Here is a 17865-nt window from a genome sequence, read left to right as displayed (position 1 = left end):
GTGTGTGTGTGTGGTTTGTTTATACAGGAATTGATTTTTAAAAATAAACCACCATGATAATTATTCACTGGACTAAACTGTGACAGTTCTCCTCTATGTATACTGTATGTCATTTTAGCATAAATATAAAACATAAGTTCTAAGTATTTATATTATTATTAACCACAGTTTCAATTCTGCTATAATTGTTCTCTTAATATGCCAAGGTTGAAACTGAAAAACTGAATAGATGAAAGCCATTGTGATGTGGAATCTTCCTCTCTCTTTTATTTATTTATTTTTTTTTTTTTTTTTTTGTTATTTTGCTAATGTGTTGTTAGGGTGAGGTTAGGGGCAAGATCCGGTCTTCAGTGTGTGTGTGTGTGTGTGTGTGTGTGTGTGAGAGAGAGCGTTTGATCTGTGCTTTCATATGCATATGCTGTAGGAACTCAAGACACTTTAAGCTGTCTCTCTGTCTCTCTGTCTGTCTCGCTCTGGCTTTGTTCGACAGGTTCTCTGCTCTGTATTTGAAGAGTTCATTGAAAACCTGCTCGGCCTTCATCGGCTGTGAAGCGGTAGGAATATCTAATGACGGAGGCTGAGAATCACCTTTGAAAGGTGCGATTTCCGCCGCTCTCATAGAGTCAAAGCCAGAACTGAAGCGGCGAGTGTCCTCTAAAACAAAAACACATGAATATATGGACGACACTTGATAATTCACTCCACAAGCTCACTCACATGCACACGCCTTCTTGAAAAGTTCTTTAATTTGGCTACTTTTATTTGAGCATGGTCATTTCCAAGAGAAATTACAAATTAAAAAGTCCATAATACTCTTACAAAGACATTTCAGGAAAGATCTGTGTGTTTTCAGTCATGATATTATCATACATTAAATTTCAACTGTCCCTGTTCCACTTCAACAAAATACATAAAAGTGGATCTCTTTTCTCAGTTTTTTTTTCTTCTTTCAGTTGAAAATACAGTGTTCTCACAATATTGTATCAAAAGTTCCCAAATTTTGGAATTTCCAGTAAATGGAAAGTAAAAGAACAAAAACAATGAACTGAAATGAAATCGAAAATTTGCATTTCACGATTAATGTCTCAAAACACAATAAATGCTCTCATCAACTCCAGGTTCCATTTTACTAAAATAGATCTATTTATTGAAGAACTATAATACTGTACTGTACAGTATGAAATAAATAAAATCAGGAGATACAAAATGGGCCACATAAATAAGATGTTATTTAAACCTACAAATAAAAGGATGCAATTCTGTCATTGCAAAACGGTTTGGTGTAATACTGAGAACAAAATTGCACAAACGTCGTTGTAAACTAAAGAGCTGTTGTGCTAACGGAGAGAACGTGCTGATCGGAGAGAGACAGCTCTATCCTCTTCTACTGAACAGGGTTGGCACTTTAGAAACGCACTGATTAACAGGTTTGCATATAAGGCAACAACCGTCCAAAGGCTTAGTCCATCTGTCTGTCCCGGTCGAATGGTCGTTCTCTCTCCAAACAGTCTCTTTAAGACTCGAAATCGTCAAAGCAAACGGAATACTGTTACGGTCCTTCACATGAACTCGGCCTAAAAGAGTGTGTGGCGAGGGCAGAAAAAACGCTTTAAATACTGATCCCCTGCAGCCGCAGATGCTTTTTTAACACTGTATAAATATACATCAGCAAATAATTTTATTATTCTCATAGTGATTATAGAAGCAGAGTGCAATTTTTGTACAAGTTACTAGTTTGTGCTATAAATACTATGGAACACGTGATTTTAGGATGGTAGCACCACACATACTTTAGGCCTTAATACTGTACAAATTTTAAAACTTCATTTATTTTATTTTCCTTTTTTTAATTTTTGCATAATGCACGAATGAGCGGCTACACCGCGTCCTCCACGCCGTCCTCGTGATCCGATTTGGATTCGGTTTTGCCGTCCACGGAGCTGTCGTCCATCGAGTGCTCGCCGTTTTCCTCCTCGTCCCTCATGGTGTCCCCGTCGGTGTCCATGCTTTTTTTTCGCTCTCCTCCTCCTCCTCCTCGAACTCCTCGTCTCGCCGGCCCATCTTCACGAACGCTCCTTCCACCTCCTTGAGTCGCTCCCGAATGCTCCCGTTCAGGCCGTCCCTCAGGATAGGCTCCGGTGTATGCTCTGGGTATCCGGGCGGAGCGATGCCCTGCAGGTACGCCCGGTTTAACAGCAGCTCCGTGGGCTCCAGGTGACCCTTCTCTCGGGCTTCTCGCTCGGCCGCCTCGCGCTCCTCCGCCTCTCTCTTGCAGTACGAGTATCTGTGGTTCATGTGCTGCGAGTACGAGCCCGAGTGTGAGAAGCGCTTGCCACATTTGTCACACTGATACGGCTTCTCTCCGGAGTGCAGGCGGCTGTGTTCAATCAGATGATGCTTGTGTTTAAACGCTTTCTTGCAGATCTGACACTGGTGCGGCCGTTTACCTGCGGAAACACACAACGACAGAACGCATGCGGTGAGCGAGCAAATTTGCATTTCTCACAAACACACAGCAGATCTCGCACGCTAACCAAAATAAACACCAAATAAAAGGGTTCCGATGAAAACAAGCCAAAATAATCCAGTGTTATGAATGTTTGCCTTCTCTGGTTGCAGTTCTGCTTGACGCGCCGCCGTCTCGTTTGTGTATTTACTCTGTAACATTCCCTCACAGAAGTGAAGCGTGAAGCGGTGAGGCAGCGCAGGGCCCAAGCGCTACAACACTGCAACATAAATAAACCAGCGCAAACCAAACAAACAGAGCGCAGAGCGCAGGAACAAACACATCGAGTGAAATGCGCTGGCAGTTTCCTGCTGCCTAACTCTTTTTCTGTCGTTCTGAGACAGAGACGCTGTTGTGTGCTGCATGACATGTCACCACCTGACGTCACGAGAAAAGACCCGGGGTGACAAGAGCTGAAAGAGAGAGATGGATGGCATGAATGAAAGAGTGAAGGAGCGAGGGGAGACACCGCGGTCAGAATCTAACAGGTGCTTGAGGCCAAAAAAGAAAAAAAAAGAAAAAGCCACCGAAAGTGACAGAAATGCCCCAGATATTTAATTGCTGGGGTTTTATGTAATATTTGATTTATTTCATCATGCTCTTTTCTAGGCCAGTCAAGCGTCTCTGCAGACGCTGTAGTGACCTGTAGCTGTCAGATATCTGTATTCACGCTCTCAGAGGTGACTGATGTTCAATATGCACATAATATGAAGTGATTTTTTCATGATTCTGAGCTGTATAATTTAACAGGATGATCGTACAGTTATGCAAAATGTATTCTAGCTTAATGTTTATGTGTTATAATATTTGTGCATCACTTTTGCGTTTTATGCTTTGATTGTAAAATAAGCGTCTATAATGATTCAAATAGCATTTTTGTAATAAGTCAAATAGTGTAATAGTGCTTTTTTTATTAATTGATTCACAGTTGACATGCACCATGCTCTGTATTTTTTATTTATTCATTTAATTTTTGCCCCTGAAAATCAAATGAAAATCAGCTGTAGAGGGTAAATATTGCCCTTAATAAAAACATTAATTTCTATACAGTACACTAACATTTAGATATTAATGTGCATGTTGTGAACTAATTGTTGGCGATATATTGAATATATGTGATGATTTTGAAGGGAATATAAAATTATGCAACATTGTGTTCATTCTAATGCACTTCATATTTGACAATTAACTTTCTTTAAATATATGAAATATGCATTATTTATCCCAATTGCACTTAATTTAAATGAACTGATTCAAAACACTCCTGTAGCATTTTTCATATATTAAATAATTTATTAAAAAAGATGATGCAAGTACTGCATTGTATTACTACAGATTGTTATACAGTCATATATAAATCAAAGTAAAAAAAAAAATAATAATAAAAATATTAAAAACTACATTTTTCAGAAATACACTGCTTGCATTAAACATTTAAAATATACCCTTAGGTTAATGATTTTTATGATTGGAAAACAAAAACTTAAATATCAGAATGCATACTGAATATCACCAAAAGGTAGAAAAAATATTGAGATATAATTGTTTATGTTGTATTGCTTAGTCTGAAATTACACTGATATGCTATATCAGTCCTGATCTCAACTTTACATTTACTGACACATGTAACTGACCAAGAGCTGACCGCAAACAGCACAGGAATGCACCGCCGTAATACACGATCACCCACTCGCAGAGAGAGAGAGAGAGAGAGAGAGAGAGAGAGAGAGAGAGGGAAATGAAATAGTTGTATTCACATCAGTGGATTCAGTCCCATGTCCTTTCAGACTGACTGTAAATGGTGATGCAATCAAGAGAAAGAAACTGTGTTTGTGTGTGTGTGTGTGTGTGTGTGTGTGTGTGTGTGTGTGTGTGAGTGCAGTTACTCTCCTCCTCTAATTCACTTTTATTTCACTCTTTTATTCATACTGGCTGGTCTCTGGAATAGAATGTGACCTTAACTCCATGTCTACAGCGGGCATGAGTTGCGCATCACAATGCATCAAAACTAAATCGCTCCCTTTATAATCAATGAAGCTGTCTAGAGTTGCTTTCAGCGGACAGATGCTCCGTTTCTATTTCTAAAGAGCTGCAGAGCTGCTCCAGCCACTTTATTCTCCCATCCATCTGACAAGCTATTATTTTACTTGCAAACCCTTATATGTGTGGAATTAATTGTATTCCTTGAATTTAATTCTTGATGTCTCTGGTCTCTTTTTTTATCATCTTGTGTTTTTAATCCTATGCAGTTTTATAAAACATTTTGTATAATAATTTTATTGGCTCTAAGAAAGCCCATGCTAAATCAGTATTTTTACAAAACAAATTCTGTTGAAAATGATTAATTTCAATAAAAGTGTAGCCTCAAGTTTACAACTGATTGATCAGTGTTAAAGAACATATGACACCATATCGGGCAAATCTACATTCACACCAAAAGTGTCCAATCCTGATTTAGGCAACAAATTTCACATTTTTATCATATTTTATTTCAAAATGAAATTAGAAGAACTTCTCTTTATTTGCCTTCTCTATTCCATTTGTATTGTTACTGTTCAAAGCTGTGACTCTGACAATTTTATATCTAATGTAAATCAAAATCCAAGTATAAGTTTAAGTGTATATATCACATTGAAGTCATTTAGCAAAAATGTTGCCAATTTTTTTTTTTTTTTTCACATTTAAAATTTAATTTCATCCAAAATCAAGTCTGTAAATAAATAAATAATTGTGTGCTGTGAATGTAGCCTCTACTAACAGTGTAAATGTCAAAGGTTCACTCCCAGACAATTCCAGAGACTATTCAGTCCAGTTTTGTTTCTTTTCTAACTATTTAATTTTGCTTAAATATTTGTGTTTGCTTATATATATATATATATATATATATATATATATTTTATATTGCAATGTATTTATTTTTTTATTGCAATGTCAGTATCATGTTTTTGCCATATTAATTACATTTACAAATCCTCTCACTGACTGTCAACAGGAGAGAAACATGTTGGTTTTTACTAAAAAAAAGAAAAAAAGAAAACATGATTTAGGTAGTGGAAAAAGACAGAGCGAACGAAAAAAGGAAGAAGCAGCGTGAATATTCTGGAGTTAGACAGACAGTTATTAAATGATGGTGTCTAGAACAGTATATATACCTGTGTGTTCATATTTGTGTCTGAGGAGGGAACTGCTCTTCTGGAATGTTTTGTCGCAAAGGTCACACGCGTACATACCACTTTCTGTTTTCTTAATCTTCTTCCTGGACAGACAGGCCTCGGGGTCGGCCATATCATCTAGACTGCTCAGATAATCTGCCGGCCCGTCGAGAAGCTCGCTCTGGAAAGAGACGGCGATCGTTAGCTCCTTGAGTTTAATATTATGTCTATTGTCATCACACAAAGCGGTTCACACTACAGTGCAACAATAATAAAAATTACAAATGAATAAGGATTAGAATAAAACAAACATTTTAAAAAAATATGCTGGTGTCAGAATCAATTACTTACAATTATGATAATTTACAATTTAAAATATAATGTGATATAGTATAAAAATAACATGATCTAATGATATAATTTATTAATATTTTAATGATTATTTATAATCAAATCTGTTAATAATAAACTGTTATATAAATTATACATCCTGAGAAAATAATCAATAATCTTTAAATGGCAAAATAGATCAATAGATAACTTGCTTGTTTAATCTATTTATGTATTTCACGATTTTCTATTTTTTTTTTTTTAAACTGGAGTAGTAGTCTTAAGAATTAAATATTAAAATGTTTGCAACCTGAAAAAGCATGTAAAGGCAGGATATTACAAATGAGGCCTTTCTCTCTTCTTAATCACACCTTATTCCATATATTTGCATTCAAATTTGGTTTAATTTCGTACATGAAAGGGTGTTAGCGCAGTATTTATCTGAGCAGAGATTACCCCGATAGGCTTAAACCTAAATTAATGGGGGAAAAAAATATTATTACATTAGAAGCTAATAACAATAAGAAGAAAGTCTTAGTGGGGAATATTGCCACAGTCCTCTAATTTCAAACGGTAATGATTAAATCAAGAGGGGCACAAAATGGCCAAAACTGCAGCGACGATGCCCTCATTAAGGACAGCCGGCTCTGGACTGACAATGCTTCTGTGCACTCTCTTTTAACAAAGCTCTGTGCTATCGTTCCGCAATCAATTTGAGCTAAATGCCCTTAGCTGTATTTTTAAAATCTAATTTAATAACTTAGAATAGGAAACATTATTAATACTTTTTTATCAGAATGGTTTCCCCGATGTTAAACAGCCCTCAGCGCTGAGCTGTAATGAACATGGGGAGTGTGCATTATTAATCTTTATGCTCAAGCTCATTTCAGATTTCTCGCTGTAGAAATGTAGGGGAAAAAAAGGAGCAAAATGAAAAAGGGGTAGAAATAAAGAGATATGTCTAAGGTTCACCGATTCTCTATGTCTCTGATTATTCTCACACCTGAGACGGGAAAAAGAGCAGCGGCGCCACAGGCACATCTACACTAGACCGATGAACACTTGCCACTTTGAAGTTTCCTGCTCACTCTATCTTGGACAAGCCACTCAAGGGCTGGAAACATAACCTTCACCACTAAAAGAGCCGGCGCATGGCACTAGAAGCATTGACGTCTACCACAGGAACCACGGTTTTCTTTCATTGCCTCATCAGCCGCTGGGCGTGAGGTGAGTTCCCCTCTCCCGCTCTGAATGGCTTTTAATTAGTGTCTGAATGAAGCCGAGCGCCACTCACCAGAGGGATAGAAAAAAGAAACACAAAGCCTGAGGGTTTATGAAACAGTGAGTCCGTATTTACCTGGAACCCTGGCTTCCGCTGGTATTTTCTCCTCTGCTGCATCTCGGCGAAGCTGGCTGCCCCTGCTGCGTATGTGTAGGCCATGTGCGGCAAGAAGCTTATCTGGTCGAGGCTGGGGTAGGGTCTCAGCCCTGGGAGACTGGCTTGCATGAATGTAGGGGGAGGAAATGCACTTTGGGGCGGTAGGGAGGTGTACAGGGGTTTGGCAGCGAATGGATTCAGACCAAACATGGGGCTCGAGCTTTTGTCCAGATTGCTGTTTGCATTGGGGCTGCCAAACTCCTTCTTAGAGAGATAAGCCAAGTTGAGCGGCTCATCTGCATGCTCGCGGGGTGTCATGACGTGGTTATGGTCAGTGGGGGTGCTGTTTAGCTTGGGTCGGCTTTTCACAGTCAAGATGTGCTTTGGCTCCTTCATGAGCTTTGGCAATGAGAGGTCAAGAGGTTCAGCCTGCAGGTCCTCAGAGGTGAAGCTGTTGGGTGTGTAAGAGCTAGTGTGGGAGTTTTTGGAGGAGGTGGACGACAAGTTTAGAGGAGATGGCGTGTTGCTTCGGGAGTGGTCCAGCTTATCCCCCAGCTGCTTGTGGTTGGAGAACTGAGGAGTTTTGGAGAGCCTGAGTGGGGTGTCGCAGTTGTTAATGTTGTTATGAAGCTCAGGGATGGAGGGGGATGTGATGTGGTCAGTACCTTTGAACAGGGACATTGGAGACCGAATGCCTAAAGAGTCTTTAGTGGGTGTGTGAACAGAGACTGGATGACCAGACTCCACGTGGTTCCTTTCTAAAGGGGGAGTCCTGGAGTTTGCGTACTGAAAGACTTTCCTTTGCTCAAACCACTCTTTCACGAACTCCTGTGGAAGGCCAACTGCTATGGAGATTTTCAGTAGTTCTTCTGAGTTGGGCTCCATGTTCATGGCGAAATAAGCTTTTAACACTGACATGTGGTCCTTGTAGGGACTGATAGGGCCGTTGACGCCCTTCTCGGGGATGATTGACGGGTGCAAGAGGCCGTGTTTCTCTGCAAACAAGCCGGTTTTGTTGGTCGTGGCGTTCTGAGTGGGCTGAAGCACAGCCTTGATTTCCTCATTCATCTTGCAAAGGTAGCGCTCGTGCTGGTGCAGGGGAATGGGGCCAGGGAAGGTCTCTTTGCAATACTGGCAGGAGAAGGGTGTAAACATTAGATTATTATTCTCATGCATTTTGTCCTCTATACCTATATCTAACATATGATTTGCCTTCTCTTTCTTGATATTGCTAATTTGCCTTTTAGAGTCCGTAGTCAAGCTCTGAAGGCAGGCTTTGGCTTCGTTGACCTTCTCAAGTGTGTAGTCTATGATGCTCTTGGTGGCACCGTTGTGATTGATGAGTGGAAGTGTGTTCTGGGGTCCACCGGGAGAGTTGAGCCCTTGCTTCTGTTCCTCTATTTGGGAACCCAACTCCTTCATGTACGCCTTCAACTTGGAGATCTCCTCTGGCTTGCAGTCCATCTTTTGTCGACAAACTGTGTTGTCCACAATCTGCAGGACCCTCTGTACCTCGCTCAGGTTGTTTCCCAGTGATGGATATCCCAGCATTTGCCCCTCCATTACCATGCCAAGGTGCTGAAGGGGACTGTGGGAGTTATGAACGCCCAGTGGGCTTCCTCCCCTCACACCACCATTTAGGAAGGGGCTGCCCGTACCGTAGCCATGAGAGGCCATCATCAGCTTATAGTCGTTGAAGTCCAGTGGTTCAGATTTGATGTTGAGGTGGTTGGACTGGTCTTGCAGACCGAGGGGTTTGCCATTCTCCAGTTTGTGTCGTAGCTGTGATATGGCAGTGTTCGTTGGGGAGGACGATGCAGAGGTCGGAGATGAACCTGTCTTTATGTTGTTCCTCACCCTGCCATTGATGGCGATCAGTCCAATGCATTTCTTACTGCTTATGTGTGAACTGTAGGACCCGGAGTGCGAGAACCTCTTCTTACAGTTTGGACATTCGTATGGCTTCTCACCTACAGTGAAGACAGACAAAAAAATTTGATCACATCAAGAAGCGCGATATGTTCTTATCAACACTGACTGCATTTCTTTCAAAGTAAAGAGTGTGTACCCTCTTTTTATCTATTGAAACTTCTTCGCTGAGACAAGGCAAACAAAGAACCAATTCATTTTAATTCAGTCAAATTAGGAACATTCTTTACTAAAGCAATGAGTTATGAAAGAAAGAAAATGATGTACCACTGTGTATCCGCAGGTGCTCCTTTAGATGGTGTTTGTATTTGAAGGCCTTGCCACATTCCGTGCATTTGAACTTGCGGTTGCCAGAACCCTGGTTAAGAATCTGGTGCTGTGGATGAGAAAACATTCACATGAGCTTCTCTTGCACAAACACACAACAGGCAAGATTTCAGTGAATAATTTTATGACGGGCCAAATGGCTCCCGTTGTAAAGCAGAATCTTGCTTTGGTTGGGTGCATTTGAGCAGCGATAACAGAGCATCTCATACCTTTTCATTTCCTGACTCTAGAGCCAGAAATGCTACATTGGCAGCGAAAAAAAAAAAAGAACAAAAAGAATCCTATTTTTAAGATTTTTTTCCTCATTAGGGAGGCAGAAATGATCCACTTCATCTAATTTAGCATAATTGTTCCAAACAAATCACGCATATTTAACCAACACATCCTTCAGATACCTGTGCAAAGAGTTCATTACGCAAAAAGGTGGGCTTGAATAAATGTTGCAATTTCATAATTGGACACAAATTTGTAGACTGTTTAAAGGCTTCAAACGTCTCTTTAGTAATGCGTGAATGCAGCTCGTAGGCAGGCACTTCATTTGCTGTTCAAAGGTAAAACATGAGCTCTGCGCCCCTCGCATTTGCAATTCAAAGCAGAGCCTCGAAAATCAAAATATAATAACAATAACAACAACAACAATATGGGCGTCAGTGCAGAGAAGCAGAGAGCGCACCAGGCGAACACAATTAATTCAGAGTGGGAGGTGAGTATGTCGAACGGGCAGAGGAACACAAAAGGCTTGTGAGCGCCGCCCATGATTGGCTCCGACAACTGGTGGGGAGAGAGAGAGGCCCGCATTCCGCTGGAGACAGATGGCATAAAGCACAGGACACAGGGAGGATTGTTCAAACAGCGGCAACCTTCAAACATCAAGCAGGGAGCCGGGCGGCCCACGGTGGGAAGGGACCCCACCATTCGCTCATATGTTGCTGAGTCGCATAAACAAACAGCAACAGCTGCTTTACGCCCCCCACCTTCCCTCTGAGGATGGAGGCAGGTTTTAGTCCCAACATCACCCTCGATATGATACAGTCACTCTGTCGGCCTAATTGTGACTGGCAGCAGCGAGAGCAGAGGGATTTTTCCACCCAGGTGAGATGCACTTGTGCTAAGTGTGTTAAGCATGATGTGGGTGGGGCATTTGATTGGGTATTTGCATATTATTGGGCTTAGCAAGTAAAAATCAGCCTTATCAGTAAACCAGAGTCACGTGCACATGAAGAGCGCTCTACTGCACATCATGGTTTCAATGGCCATCAGATTTTCAGACAACAGCAAATTTTCAACAGGAAAGTCTTTCAAGATGAAGCACACAAACAAAGACCAACAAATAGGAAGTAATTTGTGGATTAGAGAGGTCACGGGTGGAGAATGGGCCATCTGTTCATGTTTTGAGCGGCCCGTGTCATCAGGTGAAGAAGTTGGCAGATCGTCGTGTATCAAATCAGTCTGTTCTAGTCAGAACGTCATGTCTGAGATATAAAAGAGCTGCTGTACCATCAATCATCTTGGATGATTACAGGAGCGAATCTGAAGTCACAATGCGCTTTGAGCCGTAAAGACAAGTTTTAAGTGGTCCAGTCACTAGAGAGATCCACATATCACTTTGCATTACATAGACCTGCTTTATTTGCCAGAATACAGGCGAATGTGTCTTATATCTGACCACGGCAGCCCATATAATGTGTGTAAATAATGCTCCAACAGATCGTTAAGAAATAAAACGCAGAGTGCTCGTCTTAAGTTTATCATTTACGCACGTGGAAATTATGATGTGTTACTCTGTCACCACAGAGAAACTGATTTTTAAAGAACATAAAAAAGAAAACCTAAAGAGCGGATACAATTTCGAAATTGGAAATTAACATAGTCATTCGATCGTGAATATAAGACTGCAGAATCATATCAGAGCAGGCCATCAAAAAAACCATTTAGACCTCAATTAAGGCTATAACCATTAAAAGATCTGCATCTTCAAAATGCCATGAAAAATTAATAATGATTGCCAATCAAAATGATATCTTTTCTCTGAGGGAATACAGCACATTAGATATAGAGAGAGAGAGTGAGAGAGGAAGTGCGGCTCACCTGATCTCGTCCTGGCTTGTGTGTGGCCATATGTCTCTCCAGCTGAGTGCGGTAAGCAAACGTGTAGCTGCACAGAGGGCAGGCGAAGTTCTCCTCGTTTTTCTCGTGCCGGTACTTGATGTGTTCCTTTAGGGAAGTCAAGCGTTTGTAACCCCGGTCGCAGTAGGGGCAGGTCAACAGTTGGGCGAAAGCATCTGGAGTTCCAGGTGGCAGGTCTGCAGCAGAGAGAGAGGGGCAGCGGGCCAAAAGGTCAGCAAATCATTGGCAGCGAATGGGCGCTGTGCCCAGGGTGGTACGAGGAGGTATCTGTACAATCTGCTCCACTGTGTGCCGCCGTCAAACTTGGCACTGCCACCCATACACGCACTCACGCCAATGCATGAACACACACAGTAGGTGCATTCGAATTCACACAATTCGCTGAGTTTTGCTCATGGGCTTTAGGTGAAGAAATATAACACATTCATGTTTTAATCTATTTTCCACTCCTAAAGTGGGAACATGCTAATGACAGACAGGCCAATAACTTAAAAAAGCTGTTAAGTTTCAATATCCACTGACCCTTTTGGGAAAATAAAATTAAGTAGAAAATAAATGTAACAAATTGTGTAGGTTTTATTTAAACGATAACTGCAAATATGAGCAATGTTTAGGCCACTAGTAGCCACCTTTGCTTTTTAATATTAATACAAAAACATTTGTTAACACTTTACTTGAAGCCTTTTGTATTTAATGCATCATAAAATAATTTTAATGCATTAATTATGTCCTGTAATGCACCTCATAATACACTGTATGATCTCATGAATAATTATAACCACATGTTTATAATCCTTACCTTTTTTTTTTTTTTTTTACATCTTTAGAAAGTATAATGCATTAGGACATTGTATTGCACTGTAACAAGGAATCTGCAAAGATTTTGGTTATTTCTGAAAAAAAATATCATACATTATAACGTACCTACTGAACACTTTCAAAAAGCATTATGCATTAAGGCATCAAGTAAAGTGTTACCAAGCATTCTTCTATTAAAATTGTTTTTGTGATGGTTCTATGCAGTCATGGGTTTTTTGTATATGGGTCACCACTTTTGCGTTCAAAATTAAATCCGGGTCTTGAACCAGAAGCAGATGGGAGCCTCACAATTGATTTGGACTTCTTTGGATTGCGTCAGAATAAACTGGTACTAACCCTAACTGGCTAAAAGCAGTTGTTTGCAATGGTTTAAGCCCGTTTACTGATGCCATTTGGGGGCCAGTTGTGTTCTCTCTGTTGTAATCACTTCTGGTGGCTTGCATGTCTAATTTTTCACACTTTCTTCATAAGAGAGGTATGTGCCGTAACGCGCCCCGGCTGCCCCCCACGGGACGGGAAATTTTAGGTTTATGATTTCACCACTCAGACAGCTGCACCTCGCTCTAAAGGTAAACACTCCGGTATGCAGCCAATCAGATGGCGGCAACAGCTGCCTGGCATTCTCACCGTTCTCCTCATGTCCATTGACTTCGGGCGTGGCGAGGCGGGAACGGGAGAGTTCCTCCGGTGCCTCGGGGTAGATGATGGCTGTGTCTCCTCTCTGGAGGTATTCGGCAATGCTGACCACATGACTTTCACTGTCCACCAGTTTACGCTTCCCGAAGAAATCCTCAAACTCAGTAGCGCAGTGTACGCTCTTCACTAGAATCACAGAGAGAGAGAGAGAGGGAGAAAAAGCGTTTAAATTCAACCTGGATTCTTGCATGTGAAAAATATGGTGCACTGGAAGGTGACGGAGCAGCTGTGATCAAAAGAACGCAGGAACATTAGAGGAACGTTCTGGGAGGGATACGTCTAAATTACTGCCTTATCTAGCCACCTAATGGCCACTAAACTAAGAAATATGACTTAATCTAACAGGAGGACCATTGGAATTGTGGAAAAGCTTTTAACAATAAACCCTTTTCTTTCTACATTTAAATGTATTAGAGGCAATCAGACAAGGAGTAGAAACATATGTTGTAATCCCAACATCACTTCCTAGCTCTCTAATCGAACTCCTTACTAGGTGGATTCTGATAATTACATAAAAAAAAGAAGAAATTTTGAAGTGAAGGCACAACAGGGCTGAGGCTTCATGTTGTTTTTCCTTTGCCGCTTAAAAGGCAAACATTTTAATCACAAAAATGCCCACACAAACAAAAATTACAAATATATCAGTTGTTTCTCCAAGACAGCAATGAGATTGAGTAGAAAGTTTTGCTGAAGTTTCCTGCTTCTTAGATGTTTCTCATGAGAAAAAGACTCGAGTGATCTCTCGTGTCTCTTCTAAAGGTTCAGAGATCTCAATAGGAACTCAAACATTTCTCATCAAATGACCTGAGATGCTCTCCACATTCATTTTATAGCTCTATAGTCATACTGGATCACAACTAGGCACTCATTTGGGAATCTTAGGAGAAACATCTGAGAACAACATTAAATATAACTGAGAAGTGAGTATTGAGCTGTGAAAAAACATCCTCTGAGCAATAAAATTTGCTCATATGGAAAATAAGTGTATGTAGAAAATAGACACAAAGAGTGTCATAATTATTTCTCCACATCTCTACAAGAGCATATACAGGAAACCAAAGGTGTTTTATGTTATTATATAACAGAATATTATCTAACAGAGAATAAATAGCTCTCACCCATTCGTCAGACAAGTTAAATATTACAGCAGAGAGACAGCGCATGTTTGGCTTGAGGTTTTATCAGCTACCTTTTAATTAGGATGAGCTAGTGTAAGGTATAAACTCTGCACTGAGGTTTGTCTGACAGTAAACATTTGATCGTCTCATTTGTGCAAAGGTCGAGCCGCTGGGCTGTGTCGCTGTCAAAAATGTCTTGAAAATGTCAGAGAGCCGGCAGCCCTTTAACATTATTTAACAGAGCAAATGATTTCCCTCCTCTCTCATTACTAGACCTGCCTCGCTATCATTCACGTGAACACGCGTGAGCACCGCGGCCCGACAAATGAACACGTTTAGCTCCTCGCTGCTGTGGGTTTTGTGGCTTACATGATCTAAACAAATCGAGTTTACGCACAAATTAGATTTTGGCCTGAAATGCGATTTGGGGAAGTTCATGCTCGCAGAAGAAAGCACTCTAAAGTCAACGTCCTAATGTTTTCCTTCAGCTCCTGACGCTGGAGCCGAGAACATCCCTCCCTGCAGAGGAGGATCGTGGGCCGCGCAGCGGAGCTGTTTATCTCTGGAGTGTGTGTCTAACATTAGAAAGCTTTATTAAAACTACACATCCTTCCTCCTGAACTACATCAGCAATGACAGCTCAAACACGGCCTAACAGTGTGTGTGTGTGTGTGTGTGTGTGTGTGTGTGTGTGTGTGTGTGTGTGAGTGTGTGTGTGTGATGTCAAACAGGGAGCAGGAATCACTTGGATGACTGTGGATTCACATCAGACCTGTTGATCTGCGTTTGCTGCTTAAATCTCAGCAGTAGAATCATTTTTAAGTTCGAGGTTTCAGATTGAATGAAATGCTGCATCACAGACATGCTACCAGAGCACAACAGCTGGATTCCTGAAGTAAATCTCCAATTAATTTCTCAATAGGGAAAATGATTTTTAACAATAACTGATAAACCTTTAAAGACAGACCTGTTGTAAGCTGTGAGGTTATTAATCAACTGCTTTTTCTTCAATGCATTTGTTCAGATTTATTCAACTTAATTTTAAAATAAGTGTTTAATAGCAGAATTCTTGGTGGAAAAACTACATTACCCATAATACTATACAGCAAATTCCACCAATCAGAGAGTGGCAGCGAGAAAAGTGTGCTGAAAGAGATCTTTAGCTCCGCCCACTCCCTTCAAACACAGCGAACAACCTAATCAAGTCTCCTTATGCTCTCAGAATACTTACATATTTGCATATATATGCATATTTTGCAATAACCTTAAAATATATTTTGATAGATGCAACCAAAAACTTTAAATGAATTGTTTTACATTTCTCCACTGTTTTTAATTTGATTCGCAATGCTTCAAGGGATTGTATTTTTTTTCTCACTCACTAAAACTGTTAAGTTCACAGTCTTGTACCTTTGTCTTTTTGTCTGATTTCTATTTACTTTTTTGCTTCATATAAAAGCTTATAAAGCTTATGGCTTATAACACTTTAACAAAGTCTTTAAAAAAATCCATATGGGAAAAATAAATGGAAAAAATACCAGCACTGCTGATAAAGTGGGCGGGACTAATGCACTCTATATCAATACAGCAAATCATCATGTTCACGTGACTCACCTGTACCGTTCCCAACCGGCTCTAAAGCGGCATCAGGCCCCATAGTGTCATAGTCTCTCTTCAGCTCATCTGTGAACGAGAGACAGACAGGGGGAGAGTCTATTAGCTCACTGACACACTGCATCTGGACAGAAAACATCTTGTTCTGCATCTCGTGCAGGACTCAGAATGACCCACTTATTTACACTGACAACAATCACAGGGACACACAGAGCAGAGCACGCTGGGAAACAAGCGAGAGCAAACTCAGAGATCAGCTCAAGAATGTTCCATCCACCTGAACAAGCAAACAGAGCGAGAGAGAGAGAAAGAGAGAGAGAGAGAGAGAGAGAGAGAGAGAGAGAGAGTCTTCTGATCTCCAGTGCTGCTCCGTGTCTCTGGCACACAAACACTGAGTCTCTAATTAAACCACTGACATCACGAGAAACATGAATGCAGAAACACATCACTGCATCAACTCTCTGCTTTAAACATCATCATTCTGAGGTCAGTTATCAGGCTTTTCACCTGTATTGATGCACTGGCTGTGAAATATGACGTTACATAAATTAATAACCCAGCCGATTTAAATGATGAAATTTGATCTCTGGTGATGATTTCCTACAAAGCGAATGTCAACATTTAAAACATTATATATATTAAGTTGAATAATTTACTTATTGTAATTTATTCCAACAACATTTGTTGTGTAACTATATTACAATATTTTTAAACTATTACTCACAGAAGTACGAGTTTGTTATAAGCATTTTTTTTAATAACTTAATATTTATTTATTTTTTTCATATTTTTCATATTTTTATTTATTATTAATTGTGTTTATTATTTACAACAACAACAATAATAATAATATTTTAAAATTTTCCTTTTTACATTTATTATTATTATTTTTTTTTTAAGTTCTCTTGATCTTTCCAGAAATCTTTTGTTTCATTCTGCCACACAGAGCTTTTACTGGAATCCACCTTCTTTTCTGCTTCCTGTTTCTCTCAGTTTTACTATCAGTGTTTCGGGGGGACAGGGATCAAATATTCCAGTAGGAGGTGAGCTAGTCCTCCTCAGTTTGGAGAGCCGAGGGAGTTGTGCTCTCGTTTCAGGCTGATAAATCAGTTTCGAGGTGGTGGGTGAGTAAACAGGCGTCTGAAGCAGACCCGTGTTGAATCTATTCCTCCTGATGATTTCACTCCATCCATTCGGTTTACTCTCAAAACATTCATGTCTCTACGGGCCGTTAGCATGCTCTGTGAAAACACACGGCTCCCGTCTGAACCTCCTGACTCTCTGAGATCCTTGGAAGGGTCCGAAATACAAGAAAAGAGGGAGAAATAAGGGTTGTGAGGAGGCAGGTGATTTATTAAAAGCATCTGTCAGTGATAACAATGCCACATACTAGTGAAGGGCATTATGGGAGATGAGAGCGAGTCAAGGACGACACCAATGCAGCAATCTGACTGACCGGAGCAAACAGACAAGAAAGGAGCAAGGGAGAGCGTGCTGGGCTTATCTCAGGACAGAGCTATGTGTTGAGGTACCAGTGCAGACACTCCGGCACCAAACGCGAGAAAAAACACAGAGACGCAGACGGAAAGTGCCCACAAGTTTGGAAAGAGCGCACAAAAGAGAGAAAAAGAGAGAGTGGCTTTGGCTTCTTCCTCCAGAGCTAATGAACGTCACCCCAGCAGCGCAGAAACATGGCCGTGGTTTTTACACAACACACACACACACACACACACACATTATGGAATTGCAACACAGCGGAATCACAGACATTCCGGCTCCAAGAGGGTTTATCAAATTAAAGGAATGTTCCGGGTTCAATATGAGTTAAGCTCTATCAGAAGAATTTGTAGCATCATGTTGAAAATAATA

At 40.5% G+C, this 17865-nt stretch overlaps 1 protein-coding gene across 1 annotated transcript in view; it reads right to left on the bottom strand.

Moving 5' to 3' along the window:
* Positions 1–731: 731 nt before the first annotated feature.
* The window catches only part of LOC109091023 (zinc finger E-box-binding homeobox 2-like), a 68045-nt gene continuing 50911 nt past the window's right edge, over positions 732–17865 (bottom strand). Inside the window, 8 exon segments of the mRNA XM_042757588.1 lie at positions 732–2013; positions 2016–2447; positions 5659–5839; positions 7346–9336; positions 9563–9671; positions 11711–11925; positions 13196–13390; positions 15997–16065. Of these exon segments, the coding sequence (XP_042613522.1) occupies positions 1877–2013; positions 2016–2447; positions 5659–5839; positions 7346–9336; positions 9563–9671; positions 11711–11925; positions 13196–13390; positions 15997–16065 (3329 nt within the window). The 3' untranslated portion in view covers positions 732–1876.

The sequence above is a fragment of the Cyprinus carpio genome, chromosome A6 (genome assembly GCF_018340385.1).
Source record: "Cyprinus carpio isolate SPL01 chromosome A6, ASM1834038v1, whole genome shotgun sequence".
Lineage (NCBI taxonomy): Eukaryota > Metazoa > Chordata > Actinopteri > Cypriniformes > Cyprinidae > Cyprinus > Cyprinus carpio.
This window is presented reverse-complemented; position numbering and strand designations above follow the sequence as displayed.